General features: G+C 39.2%; 1 long non-coding RNA gene and 1 gene segment (V, D, J or C); both read right to left on the minus strand.

Moving 5' to 3' along the window:
- LOC127506557 (Ig kappa chain V-III region MOPC 63-like) overlaps window positions 1-8,934 on the minus strand; it is a 220,849-nt gene extending 211,915 nt beyond the window's left edge. The window contains 2 exon segments of the V gene segment in view: window positions 7,212-7,535; window positions 8,831-8,934. Of these exon segments, the coding sequence occupies window positions 7,212-7,535; window positions 8,831-8,879 (373 nt within the window).
- Window positions 1,298-2,638, minus strand: LOC127506581 (uncharacterized). The gene is made up of 2 exons (XR_007928044.1): window positions 2,434-2,638; window positions 1,298-2,346 (listed from the first exon to the last, which is right to left on the minus strand). It is a non-coding gene; the product is annotated as an uncharacterized LOC127506581 (long non-coding RNA).
- Window positions 8,935-15,531: the final 6,597 nt, after the last annotated feature.

The following is a 15,531-nucleotide window of genomic DNA, read 5'->3' on the forward strand; positions in this document are numbered from 1 at the left end:
GGCAAAAGGAGCCCCAACTAAGTATTGAGTGCTGTACATGCTCATACTTTTCATGTTCATACTTTTCAGTTGGCTAAGATTTCTAAAAATCCTTTCTTTGTATTGGTCTTAAGTGATATTCTAATTTTCTGAAATACTGAATTTGGGATTTTCCTCAGTTGTCAGTTATAATCATCAAAATTAAAAGAAATAAACATTTGAAATATATCAGTCTGTGTGTAATGAATGAATATAATATACAAGTTTCACTTTTTGAATGGAATTAGTGAAATAAATCAACTTTTTGATGATATTCTAATTATATGACCAGCACCTGTGTGTGTATATATGTATATTTATTATTTAAACATAAATATTAAATAGGCTACGTTTTCTTTAACCCTGTTCAACGATCGCGCCGGCGTGTCATGATGGATTTTTTCTTAATGACAGCGGAAGCAACTCGGTCATTTTTGCCCATACAGATTAGTGTAAGACAACTATTTTGCACATCAAGTTCGTACAGGGCCTCGCACCCCCCTTGCGACGGGCCTGGTTATAGTCTTACTAGTGTGCAGGTGGGGGTGGGGGTGTCTATTTTGCTCTCTTGACATTTTAGAGCGTCACCCCTTCATTGCTGTGCACTTTTTTTTCTGCACAGTGGTTGATTTGTAGTTTGTAACACCAAAAGATGCCTTGAGTTTTTGTATTTTTTCATATTTTACATTAATTTCCTATGGCTGTCATTTTTAACCATGAAGGAACCAAGTGTGACTTTTTTCCTGACCCTTTAACATATCCGATTCACGTCCAAGATTTTTGTGTTTACATAGCTAATGCAACTAAAGTCACCAAGTGTCATCCCACATTAACACGTTAATCAAATTAATTAGTTTTGTAATTAAAATGTTTATTTTGTAATTAGTATATGTGCTTGTGTGTGTAGTTTATATGCGTTTCATCTAAGATTGAAAGTCTGTTTACATTATATTACTCTGATTGATTGGCGTAGGGCTCCACTTAGGACAAGATAAGAGCGCATGAGTGAAGTACAGCCTGATGCACTGATGCACTGTTTTATACACATCTTAAGAGATATGGTGGACATTCATAGGCTTATTAAATTTGCATTATTTTCCTATGTTTTGTACATCATGAAAATCTATAAGGCTTTAGTTGTATGTGGGATATATATGACATATAGGATTGAAAATCCATAAATATTATACAATTTGTATATGCAGTTTTTGCAGCATATATGTCCTTTATAATATTCTATTGGAACATATTGTCAGGGACACAGACAGAGGTAGACAGGTAAGTGCAAAACAGGTGTTTATTTAAACAGAGGCATGGACACTGGCAAACAGTGAATGCAGGTGAGTCAATGAACAAGCACTTTGGAACAGTCACTTAGCTGGTGGATTAATAAAAGAATGTCTCTGTAGGTGAAGGATCAACGGGGAACAGAGAGCAAAAGACGGATGGAAGACGATACGGGAATCTCAGGTGAGTAACAGGTAAGGAGTCCATTGACGAGACCAGGAGTGAACATGGGGCTTATGTAGTGGTGTGCTGATGAGTGTTAACAATGGTGATAGCTTGCAGGTGCAGGTGATCGGTGAGTGAGTGCAGGTGAGGAACCAGAGGGATGCTGGGAAATGGAGTCCAGGGAAGGTGAGACAGACGGTGACTGTGACAGTACTCCCCCCTCCCGGTAGGCATGTCCTCGCGCCGTAGATGGAACAACCAGGGAGAGTGAGAGAGAGAGAGAGAACACAGTCCACTTCAACACAAGACATGTCCCCAGGCCCACTGAGCCACTGAGCCAGAAACTGCTCTCCATTTGCCCCCGAAACAAATAAATAAATAAAATAATTTGTTATTATTTACCAGTCAGTGGACAAGCGTACAGGACAAGATTACAAAAAGAAATGAACAAGTGTCCATGGCCACCTTGTTATTGTTCTCGTAAGGACAGTGAGGATCATCATAAACTTTATCCCGTCGTTGAGCTGAAGGAATGGAGACGGAAGCCATTGCCTTCCCGCTGCAGAGTATATCTTCTCTGAAGGAACTGACAAAATCTTCCGCCTTTTGAGGAGAGTCGAACATCATCTGCTCACCTTTGTGCTGTAGTTTAATTGCCGCCGGATAGATGAGGAAGGCCTGGAGACGAGTGCTTTCATCTTCAAGACTGGATTAAAGCTCTTTCTCTTGGTAGTTGTGGCTCTCCAGGTTTCTGTAAGGCTAAACGATCACCATCATACACTCCACTGCTGGTTTTACAGTTTATTCTGACTTCTTGTCCTGGTGGAACTGCTGTTATTGATGGACTCTGAGTTACAGTGATCTGTCCTCTACACTCTGAAAGAAAGAAAAAAGAAAAGAAAGTTAAATATATTTCACATTTTAAAAGAAATTATGAATCATTATGAATATTTTACCACAAACCTTGAGCAAACAGTGTGAGAGTCCAGATGAAGAAGGTGATTTTGTTCATTGTTGTTCTTTTGTCTTGTGTGATGATGAAGATTGTGTTCTGTTCTGCTCTCAGTCATGAAGTGTTAAACTCACAGCACTATAAACACTCTCAGAGCACTGAAGCATGTGTGACAATGCAAAGTGACTCTCTCTATTTAAATCATTATCCTGAAGACTGCAGCTCACTCTCAAAAGACATTTCAAAGACAATTCCCAAAATAAACATTTCATTGCATGGTATTCCAAGGAGAAGCAGGTTTAAAATTCATTGTCAATGTTTTTTCTCTCACCCAGCATTCATATGTGGAGTCTATGGACCCCCTAAAGGGAACATGGGACAAACAAATATGAGATGGAAGGAATAACAATACTTTTGCGTTACCCCGAGAAATTTTGCGTTCGCTCACAAAACCTTCTGAGCTGTTTGCAGGCGAATGCAAAAGCATTGACTTATTTTTATTTTTTTCTCCCATCATATTTTTTTCCTTCACCATGTCCCTTTAGGGGCTCCAAAGAATTGACAAGCTTGAAATACATTGTTTATAAAGTCTGATTTAACTTCTTGTTTCTCATTGATAGTCTGCATAAAGGATTATAACAAAAAGACAAAAGTTGTATCTGTTATATTTTAATAAAATTCAACACCTGGGATATTAGGTGCCCAAAGTTGATGAAACACTCATAAATAAATGACAAAGAATAAGCATATTGTATCTTCTCTTCCCAAAGTCTTCAGAAGTGAATGACACCTGAAGCCAGACACATTCAATTTACAAATGGCCGAGCTGCTCTTATGTTAAAAACAAGGTGGATAAAGACTATAATGTTTGTCTCATTGGTTTAGTGTCCAAACCTGCTCCTGAAGGGCCTGTAGAGTTCAGCTCCACGTCTACACTATCACTGACTTGTGCTGGAGGGGCGACAGATAAGAAAGTGGGACTCTAATGGAGACAAAGTCCACTTTCTGCTCTGACAATTCACCCATTCCTGAATTATGAGGGAAGTATATTAATATCCCCTCCATACTTAATGCACTGGAGGAAGGTGACAGATAAGAGAGTGGGGCGATAATGTCAACTCACCCTGCTGAAAAATCCAGCATAAATCAGCATGAATGCCATGTTGGTCCAGACTGGTTTAGTGCTGGTCTAACTGGTCAAGAAAAACTGTGCTGGTGTAGCTGGTCCACAGCACTCCCACTTCCCATGCTGGCCCTATCCACCTTATTCCTGACTAGCCTACTGCGTTTCAAATTATGGGTTGCACTTCCGGTTTGGGGAACTTCCGTTTAAAAAGACTGAAACGAATCATTTCAAATCATAAGGTTGCCCTACAAATAAAGCTTATCTGTCAGTTTGACTGAATGAGCTGTCAATTTTTCTTTCATGTTTTATATTCAGACATCATGAGAATTACGTAACGCTTGGTATTTTAACGTAACATGTTATAACGAATATCTATGGCAAGAGCTCTTTTCAGTCGCTGCTTTCTATCCTCGTGATTATTTTCTTTTGTCCCTTTGCATGCCGCTGTAATAGTATGAAAAAGGACAACATATACTGCACATTTGTGGTCTGTTCTCCCGATATAATGTACGATATATCCCATTAATAATTCACTGGAATGAACGAAGAATCTCTCGTTTTTCTCCTCAAAGCCTCACGTCTCTTTCCAGGTTTGTTTTCACAGGTAAATACAATTTATTATCTGTAAAAATGATGGAAATCACTTTGAAATAGTATCACGCAATGCTGAAGTTCATGGACATTTTTATTAAGGCAACGTATATTACATAATACAGATATATATCACTAAAGTTATATTTAACCCGTCCGTTATTTCTGTGGAAAGAATCACGCTTTTTCATGGCCTGTTGAAAGTACCTTGTTGATGCTTTTACACTTTTAAATGTCCTTTTAATGTTTGTTGGTTGAAGTGTGTGTAGAAAAATGTCATCTCATTGTACCCAGTTTAAAAAAAAAAAAAATAAAAAAAAAAGTATTATTGCTTTCATAGAGCGAGCCTTTCACTGACTGTTTACAGCTTAACGGAAGTTACACCCATAGTTCGCACAAAGCGTCATGGGGTCTAAGAATAAGGTGGATACCAAAATCTATTTAAAATACATTTATTTCAAACTAAGTATCCTTCAAATCCGTTAACATATTTATTGACATATCATTTAGAACTTACTGATATAAAATTATAATTAAACTTTTTTTGTAGTATTTATTTATTGCACAATGCACATTTCTTAAAGGGGTGGTTGATTATGATTTGACTTTTTTAACTTTAGTTAGTGTGTAATGTTGCTGTTTGAACATAAACAACATCTGCAAAGTTACGATGCTCAAAGTTCAAAGCAAAAGGAGATATTTTCTTTTAAAGAATTCTGTTTAAGGACTACAACAAACGGCTGGTAGGGACTACAACGAGCTTCTTCCTGGATTGGTGACTAACCCTACAATTTACGTAAACCCCGCCCCTGAGAACACACAACAAAGGGGGAGAGGCCATGTTATTGCAATACAGTACATAACACAAATGAAATAGCATGTCATAAAAGCAAGGTGATAACATGACAAGGGTAACACTTTAGAAGTTGCTCTTAATTCATTGAAGAACAAGACCAGGGATAAATGCTTTCTAGCCAAAAATGTGAAGAAACCGAAGAGAGCAGAGGTTAACTTTTGCCCTGCTAATCCAACTGGAGAAACAGATGAAAGCCTTGAAAAATGATGTGAGCTACTGACTGATTTCGGATCAGTAGTAAAAGAAAAGTTGTCCAAAAGGTTCGCCTACACAAGGAGAAATGTGGTACAGAACAGTCCAGTTTTTTGAGGACTGCACTCTTTCAGATTGAAGAGGTAAGGTCATATTTACTCTTCTCTCATTTACTCTTCATTTGTGCTACAGTTGATGCTCTCCTCATCATGTGTTATAGGGATACTCCACACAAAAAGGAAAATTCTTGCATTTACTCACTCATGTCATCCCATATGTAAATGTCTTTCTTTCTTCAGAGGAACACAAACATTTTTAAAGAAATAATTCCTCTCTGTGAGTCCATATAATGCAAGTGGATGGGACCTCTAGAGTTGATAAAGGTCATTTCTGTTGAAAAGGTAGAAACTACTGCTACAACCACACAAAACCAACACAATGGTAATTCCCAGTTAATGAATCAATGTCTTTTGAAGCTAAATCAACTGCGGATCTATAGATTTCCATCATGATTTTGTGTGGTTGTAGAAGTGTTTCTACCTTTTCAGATAGGTGTGGAGGGGGCGGGTTTTAATTGTGCTCTTGTTTGGTGGAATATAAAAGCGTCAGTATTGACATTATGCAGAAGTGCGTCTGCCTAGCGTCAGTGACGGAGTTACAGGATTTCCGTGTGAATGTCCGAGAGGTAGGAGTATTCAGCCGTGATGTGGGCTGTTTGTTTGTGCCATGCAGGGTTACATTATTTCATTGTAGTGTGGATTGAGGAGCATTTGTGGGATGCTTTTAGTGATGGCTTTTTCCATGGAAATGCATTCTATCTACCATGGAGTTCCCTGTGTTATGGGAGTCGCCATTTGACAGACATTTCTACTATGGGTTTGGTTGCTTATTAGTGACCTAGCTAGTGATCCTTACTCTTGGAGTGTGTTGTATTTACACAGTTAATGTCTGAGCCAATGCAAGAGATGTTGCAGCGGTCTTTGGTTTCCCTTTAAACTGCTGCTTGGATGTCTGCCGTTCATGTTTGCTTCACCATAGATGACTGCTTGGACATCGAATTGTGTTCTCGTGGCCGTTATATTGTTTCTGGGACCAATCTTTGGAGCTGTGTGAGATACACCTGGTGCTTTACTCCTAATTTTAAACGTTCGTATGTATCAACTCAAATCAAAGTCTTGAGGGGGTGTACAGCGGGCAGTTATCCACCAGTGAGTTTTTTGTTTTTTTGTTTTTCTCAGTCTTTTGGGATTGATTTGTTTTTTCTTGTTCTAACTGTATTGTGATCGATTTGTTAATTTGTGTTCTTTTTTGTATTTAGTTATTTTGAATTTTCTTGTGGTTCATTTAGTTTGTAAACCAGGTTGCTCCTGCTGTCTGACGCAGCGCCCCATTGACTGCATAGAACAGGTTTGGTTGTTGTTGTGTTTTTGTTTGTTTTTTGGAGGCACATGTCGAGCTGATTAAAGTCTTTTACAGATATATGTACAAATATTGTGTAAAGTGTGTGTTTGTTTGTGTTTTACTTTGTGTTTAATTTCCCCTTCGGAATTGGATGGCCAGCGCTGTAGGAGGATCCAATGCCCTGTTTGCCTTGACACGTTCAAGACCTGATTGATCTTTGTGGGTCTAAATGCAGTGAATTTTGGCCTTCACTCTGTAACTGAAGGTATTTTCACATGTAACGTGTCAGTCATGGTCTCGGCTGGAAAGAGATTGACGGATCTGAACGGACACAATCAATGTCTTGATGGTGCCTGGGAGTTTCAATGTTTACACATTTAGGGGAAATAAACCTATGAATGGCATACTAAGAGTAGTCAATGAACAATAAACTGGGTTAAGAGAATGTATTTAAATCTTATATATTACATTTACCTTTAAAGTGTTTAGAAACTTTGTTAAACATTGTCATTGTGTTGTTTGTGATCCTCCATCAGCAGCTGCAGTATCTCTCAGCTGTATCAGTGCATCACTGTGACGTCTGACTGACCGAGGTTTTTGTACCACTCTTTATCACTGTGTGAACACCCAGTTACTGTTGATGCTGTGTTCACTCAGACAGTAATAATCTCCTGTATCTTCAGTCTGGACTCCACTGATGGTCAGAGTAAAATCACTGCCATAGTCAGATCCACTGCCACTGAATCTAGATGGAGTTCCTGACTGAAGGCTTCTTATGTAATAAATGAGGAGTTTAGGAGCTTCTCCAGGTTTCTGCTGATACCAAGACACACAGTCATTACAGCCAGAAATCGGCTGACTGGTTTTACAGCTGATTGTAACAGTTTCTCCTTGTTTGATGGATTTTATTGTTGGATTCTGAGTCACTGTCACTTGTCCCCAGCTCTCTGAAATTAACATATTTTAGTCATTAATGGTTATTGGACTGTAAATGTGTCACATCCATGCCTTCCCGGACTCCGTTTCCCAGTATCCTCCTTGTTCCACTCCTGTTTTTACTTCCCTCATCAGCCTTCCCGCCATTTCCCTGGATTCCCTGCACCTGTTGTCTTTGTCAGCACTCCCTTTAAGTTGGACTCACTCCCTGCACTCCTTTGTCAGTTCTAACGTTATCCTAAATGTGTATGGTTGTGTTTCTTGCTCCTTTGTTGATTAAATACCCTTATTATTGTGGATTTCTGTATTCGCCTCGTCTCTACTACACCAACACGTAACAGAAGAACTGACCAAACCGCTGGAAATCTACATTTCAAGATGGGCTTATTCTTCATCTCCGAGATCCCTGTGTCTCCCATGCCTCCAAAGCCAGCTACAGCGTCGGATCGCCTTTGTGGGTGCCGGCAGGACGGTCGCTCGCTGGAGAGGTATGTGGAGGAGTTTGTCGAGCTTGCTTATTTGGCGAATTGGCCAGATGCCTGTTTGAACGCCTGTTTTCTGGCGGGGCTGGACGAGGACACGATCCGTTTTAAAGAACCTGCCTGCTATTTTTCCCTAGTTGAAGCAATTAATCTGATTTTGTTCCTAAATTGTTCTGATTTTGTCATTGAGGAGGTTCTTGATAAGTCGTGTGATCCTCGTCCAGTTCGCCGCTTCCCTCCGCCTGCCCCTCCAGTGAGCATTCCCCTGGTGTCCTGCCGGACCCAAAACCCCAGAAGGCCGAAGAAAGATCCTCTGCTGGGCCTAAACAGCCCCAATCTCCTGAGTTTTCTAACGCCAAGCAGCCCAAAACACCAATAATTGTGGAAGAAGAATGGTTGATAGACTTTTGGACTGAAATTACTCCAAGTCCCCTCTTCCACGCTCCATACTTCCACGAGCTCGATCCATGTTCCCATGAGCCCTCTCCCGCTGCCAACGAGCCCTCTCCCGCTGCCAACGAGCCCTCTCCCGCTGCCAACGAGCCCTCTCCCGCTGCCAACGAGCCCGCTCCACGTGCTCCCGAGCCCGCTCCAGCAGCCCCAGGGCCCGCTCCAGCAGCCCCAGGGCCCGCTCCAGCAGCCCCAGGGCCCGCTCCAGCAGGCTGTACCCCTGAGCATGTGTATGGTTGTGTTTCTTGCTCCTTCGTTGATTAAATACCCTTATTATTGTGGATTTCCGTATTCGCCTCGTCTCTACTACACCAACACGTAACAAAATGAGATGTGGTTGTTTATTTTGCAAGATATTTATACAAGATATTTACCCTGAATGCAGAGAGTCAGAGTCCAGATGAAGAAGGTGATTGTGTTCATTGTTGTTCTTTTGTCTTGTGTGACGATGAAGATTGTGTTCTGTTCTGCTCTCAGTCATGAAGTGTTAAACTCACAGCACTATAAACACTCTCAGAGCACTGAAGCATGTGTGACAATGCAAAGAAGTGGGCAGGATTTACAACAGCGTGTGCTGCTAACAAACTAATAAACTCTCTACATATAAGATTTGGTATTTCAGTGGTCTACTTTAGACATTCTACTGACTGTAACTTTACAACTACATGTCAACTTATTCTACTTACCCGAATCCAAACCTAACAGTCTACTAATACAGGTGCTGGTCATATAATTAGAATATCATCAAAAAGTTGATTTATTTCACTAATTCCATTCAAAAAGTGAAACTTGTATATTATATTCATTCATTACACACAGACTGATATATTTCAAATGTTTATTTCTTTTAATTTTGATGATTATAACTGACAACTAAGGAAAATCCCAAATTCAGTGTCTCAGAAAATTAGAATATTATTTAACCCTCTACCGCGTGGTGTTGCCATATGGCAACATACTCTTTGCGTTCATTTCCTTGCCACTGTTTCTTGAAGAGAACATTCTCGTTTTTTTTTGTTGGTAAGAGAAGACCTTAGTTTAGCCAATGATGTGCTTTGGTTAAGTCACATGACATGCAATTTTTTTCTGTGGCGTGATTTCTGTCAGACTGCCGTCTCTTGTCGGTAGTTGCTGAAAGCAAACTAAAACGTCAGTAACAAACAAGGACCCGCCCATGTCACATTCACAAAAAAATTGGTAACATCATCTCAGGTAAGTTATGATGACATATTCACCACTCAAAAAAATTATGAAAATGGTTTTTGGTAAATCGATAAAATGTCTGTGTTGCCATATGGCAACACTGTGCAATAATGGAATGACATTATTGTAATAGGTTAGCTAGCTAGCAAAGGTCAGCTGCAGTCTGTTAAGCTGTAACAATAACAATATTAATGCTAGTGATATAAATGTTGATTAGTTGTATGTTAAGGACTGCCATGGCATTTGTATTATGGATTAAATCAACATCGGAGACCTGCCTGCTCACCACCACAGCCAGTACTACTGGCCCAGACCTACCACTGGTCTACCATGGTGTCTCAAAAAGGCAGGTGCAAGTGGCTGTAAGTGTATTGTTAGGGTGAAGTGCACCAAATGTGATGTGTACCTGTGCCTCACCTCTTAAAAAAATGCTTTTTGAAGTTTTGTACAGAAAAAAAGGTGAGGTTTCAAGGATTATGGGGGGTTCATGTTCATAATCTTCCTCTCATAAGATTGCATAATGTTGAATTTTCATGAACTGCAATGTTTTTGGTGTTATGTCAATGTTTTATGATACATGATGAACAGTATTATATTTATTTTTAACTGTCTAAATTTGCAATTTAAGTAATATTCATGAAAAACGTAATGAAATTCAAAGAATATAAAGCATTATCCAGCAAAAAAGAATGGAATAAATAAAAGCACACGATGTTGAAAAATATGTATAAGGTGTTGTTTATAATTACTGCTAAAGCTTATAACAGCACCAATTGATTCAATACAAACAACATTTCTGAGGAAAAATATTAACTATATACACTTACACTTATTCTAAGTTATTTCCAATATTGTACATTGTTGCCATATGGCAACATATAATAAAGTACCTTAAAATAATATTTTTTTTCCAAAAAAATTTTTTACAGCACTTCAAGTTAAGCCATTATAAGAAAAGAAAAAGAGTCAAATATTTTTCTTCTATAGATTTATCATAATGCGTGTGGTAGAGGGTTAATACTTAATTGGGGCTCCTTTTGCCTGAATTACTGCAGCAATGTGGCGTGGCATGGAGTCAATCAGTCTGTGGCACTGCTCAGGTGTTATAAGAGCCCAGGTTGCTCTGATAGTGGCCTTCAGCTCTTCTGCATTGTTGGGTCTGGCATATCGCATCTTCCTCTTCACAATACCCCATAGATTTTCTATGGGGTTAAGATCAGGCAAGTTTGCTGGCCAATTAAGAACAGGGATACCATGGTCCTTAAACCAGGTACTGGTAGCTTTGGCACTGTGTGCAGGTGCCAAGTCCTGTTGGAAAATTAAATCTGCATCTCCATAAAGTTGGTCAGCAGCAGGAAGCATGAAGTGCTCTAAAACTTCCTGGTATACGGCTGCGTTGACCTTGGACCTCAGAAAACACAGTGGACCAACACCAGCAGATGACATGGCACCCCAAACCATCACTGACTGTGGAAACTTTACACTGGACCTCAAGCAACATGGATTGTGTGCCTCTCCTCTCTTCCTCCAGACTCTGGGACCCTGATTTCCAAAGGAAATGCAAAATTTACTTTCATCAGAGAACATAACTTTGGACCACTCAGCAGCAGTCCAGTCCTTTTTGTCTTTAGCCCAGGCGAGACACTTCTGACGCTGTCTGTTGTTCAAGAGTGGCTTGACACAAGGAATGCGACAGCTGAAACCCATGTCTTGCATACGTCTGTGCGTAGTGGTTCTTGAAGCACTGACTCCAGCTGCAGTCCACTCTTTGTGAATCTCCCCCACATTTTTGAATGGGTTTTGTTTCACAATCCTCTCCAGGGTGCGGTTATCCCTATTGCTTGTACACTTTTTTCTACCACATCTTTTCCTTCCCTTCGCCTCTCTATTAATGTGCTTGGACACAGAGCTCTGTGAACAGCCAGCCTCTTTTGCAATGACCTTTTGTGTCTTGCCCTCCTTGTGCAAGGTGTCAATGGTCGTCTTTTGGACAACTGTCAAGTCAGCAGTCTTCCCCATGATTGTGTAGCCTACAGAACTAGACTGAGAGATCATTTAAAGGCCTTTGCAGGTGTTTTGAGTTAATTAGCTGATTAGAGTGTGGCACCAGGTGTCTTCAATTATGAACCTTTTCACAATATTCTAATTTTCTGAGATGCTGAATTTGGGATTTTCCTTAGTTGTCAGTTATAATCATCAAAATTAAAAGAAATAAACATTTGAAATATATCAGTCTGTGTGTAATGAATGAATATAACATACAAGTTTCGCTTTTTGAATGGAATGAAATAAATCAACTTTTGGATGATATTCTAATTATATGACCAGCACCTATGTATGTGTGTATATATATATATATATAAAAAATATTATTTTTTAATTTCATCTATGTTGATTATGAAAAGTGAAGAGCATGAGCTGTTATGGCCTTGTTGATCCGGAGCGTTGAGCTGAAGTTAGTGGAGTCATCGATGTAGTTTGTGGTGTAATCTGAAGAAAAGATTAACAAAACTGTTAATTCAGAGGAATCGGTGAGTTGTGGATTTATTTTCATATATGTGATGAATTATAACAGTGTGTTGTATTCCTATGTGTGTTAAAATGAAGTGATATGTTCATTGTAGGTGAAGTATGGCATACGTTGTAAATGAACGTTAAATGTTGGTGTGAAGAGTGAATACTGTTGAAACAGAGTTAAAAATGAGTTTTCTAAAAATGTTATCCTGTGTGTACAGGCCAGTTTTTGTTGTATGTGTCGAAGTTTTTCTGCTGTGATTTACATGCATGGTGTGGATTCATCAAGCCACGCTGATGTCAGATGCATTGTAGTGTCTCTGAGGAAAAAATCAATTCATTCACTGCTTTAGGAGAGGAAGAATTGTCTAAACTTGTTAAATCATCAAAATCAACAACATGTATGTTAGACCCTATACCGACTAAGCTATTGAAAGAAATGCTTCCAGAGGTCATAGATCCTCTTCTTAATATCGTCAATTCATCTTTATCACTAGGATACGTACCAAAAACTTTTAAGCTGGCTATTATTAAACCTCTTATTAAAAAAACACAACTTGATCCTAGAGAATTAGTCAATTATAGGCCGATCTCAAATCTCACTTTTCTGTCAAAAATACTAGAAAAGGCAGTATCATCACAATTATGTTCCTTTTAGAAAGAAATGGTATCTGTGAGGATTTCCAGTCAGGATTTAGACCGTACCATAGTACTGAGACTGCTCTCATTAGAGTTACTAATGATTTGCTCTTATCATCAGATTGTGGTTGTATCTCTCTATTAGTGTTACTGGATCTTAGTGCTGCATTTGACACTATTGATCACAATATTCTTTTAAATAGACTCGAAAATTATGTTGGCATTAGTGGAATTGCATTGTCATGGTTCAAATCATACTTATCTGACCGTTATCAGTTTGTAGTAGTAAACGAAGACATGTCATATCGATCACATGTTCAATATGGAGTACCACAAGGCTCAGTACTAGGACCGTTGCTGTTCACTCTGTACATGCTACCCTTGGGAGATATCATTAGGAAGCATGTCATTAGTTTTCACTGTTACGCTGATGATACTCAGCTCTATATTTCTTCGCACCCTGACGAAACTTACCATTCACAAAATTAACGGAATGCATAGCTGATATAAAAAATTGGATGACCAGTAATTTCCTACTACTAAATTCAGAAAAAACAGAGATTCTAATTTTAGGACCAAAAACTTCTTCACGTAATAACCTAGAATACTGTCTAACACTTGATGCTGCTCTGTTAAGTCTTTGTTGTCAGTTAGGAACCTGGGTGTGCTCTTTGATACCAATCTTTCATTTGAAGGCCATGTTACTAGCATCTGTAAAACCGCATTCTTCCATCTTAAAAATATATCTAAACTACGACATATGCTCTCAATGACAAATGCAGAACAGTTAGTTCATGCGTTCATGACCTCAAGGCTAGATTACTGTAACGCTCTACTGGGTGGTTGTTCTGCTCGCCTGATAAATAAACTACAGCTCGTACAAAATGCAGCAGCTAGAGTTCTTACTAGAACCAGGAAGTATGACCATATTAGCCCCAGTTCTGTCAACACTGCATTGGCTTCCTGTTAAAACATCGTATAGATTTTAAAATCTTGCTAATTACTTACAAAGCACTAAATGGTTTAGCTCCCCAGTACCTGAGCGAGCTCCTGATTCATTATAGTCCTTCACGTCTATTGCGATCTCAGAATTCAGGCCAGCTGATAATACCTAGAATATCAAAAATCAACTGCAGGGCGGTAGATCCTTCTCCTATTTGGCACCTAAACTCTGGAACAATCTTCCTAGCATTGTTCGGGAAGCAGACACACTATGTCAGTTTAAATCTAGACTAAAAACGCATCTCTTTAACCTGGCATACACATAACACATTACCAATTTATATTTTCAAATCGTGTTAAAGGATTATTAGGCTGCATAAATTAGGTCAGCTGAGCCGGGAAAAATTCCTATAACATAACTTCCTATAACTCATTACATCAGAAGAAGAATGGCATCTACGCTAATATTAGTCTTTCTGTTTATCCCGAGGTTCACCGTAGTCAACCCGGATCCGGGCCGTATCCAGGTGAGACCAAGGACCTGCACCTTGACACGACCCACAACGCAGCCCTGACGTATCAGCAGGGGAGATTGAGTCAACTAGATCATCCACTGTGAGGGCCTCATCGACACGACAGCCACGACACAGTTCTCACAACCGTCCATACCGGCGTGATCCTCAATACGATCCTCAATTGGATGGAACTGGAATAAATACTTTTAATGTTGCGATCCTATTGGACTTATGATAGCAACCTGAATTGTAACAAAGCACTGTTGGCCAGAGGAGAACTGGCCCCCCGACTAAGCCTGGTTTCTCCCAAGGTTTTTTTTCTCCATTTTAACACCAATTTGGCCACTCGTCTGCCACCTGATGTCACCTGATGGAGTTTGGGTTCCTTGCCGCTGTCGCCTCTGGCTTGCTTAGTTGGGGACACTTGACATTTTGACTTGACATTTGATATTCAACAGGTGCTTTGATCTGCCTGCATTGACACTATTCTTTAAGAGCTGCTGTGCAGCCAAATAATGTACCAGTTATCAATGTAAAGCTGCTTTGACACAATCTACATTGTAAAAAGCGCTATATAAATAAAGGTGACTTGACTTGACTTGATGGAAAGAAAGGTGGCGAGTCCCCCAGACTGAATTTGAATCTTCTTATCTTCTTATCCACTTAGTGGTATCATCACTTTTCTCCTTTTAAACTCTGATGGATCGCTGTCTCTTTTTTTTCACATATAAAAGTTTTACTAGAAGGGTAAATATGCCAAAAAGATTTTTTTCTATGGACTGTCTGGGTTACATTATTTTTTTGCATTATCATTATTTTTCTGTAACTCTGACTGCATGTGCTGAAAAAAAATTGAGAAATAATATTTTATAAAAACCTTTAAAATTGCCAGAGCAGTAAGATAACACCAGTGACAAAAACATGGCGGTCTTTAAATAAATGTACAAAAAAAAAAAAAATCATTAAGCTGTCATTTATGTGTATTCATAAAGTCAAAGGGTAATCTAATAATGTGGTCTAAGTTTAAATGTTAGAAAAAAAATACATTTTAAGACATCTTGCCATACCAAAAGTGGACGGTTCTGTAGAATGACCCTACAACTGGGTGATCACAGAATGAGTAGCAGTAGTAGTGTTCTGTCACACACAGACAGCCCAATCAATTCATCATAGAACAAAATTACCATCCAATCACAATTTGTTATCAGAGCCCATCCACTCGGAGACACGTTTAGTTGTATACTGTAAACCGCTATTTTTTT

This window comes from Ctenopharyngodon idella, chromosome 24 (assembly GCF_019924925.1).
Source record: "Ctenopharyngodon idella isolate HZGC_01 chromosome 24, HZGC01, whole genome shotgun sequence".
Taxonomy (NCBI): domain Eukaryota; kingdom Metazoa; phylum Chordata; class Actinopteri; order Cypriniformes; family Xenocyprididae; genus Ctenopharyngodon; species Ctenopharyngodon idella.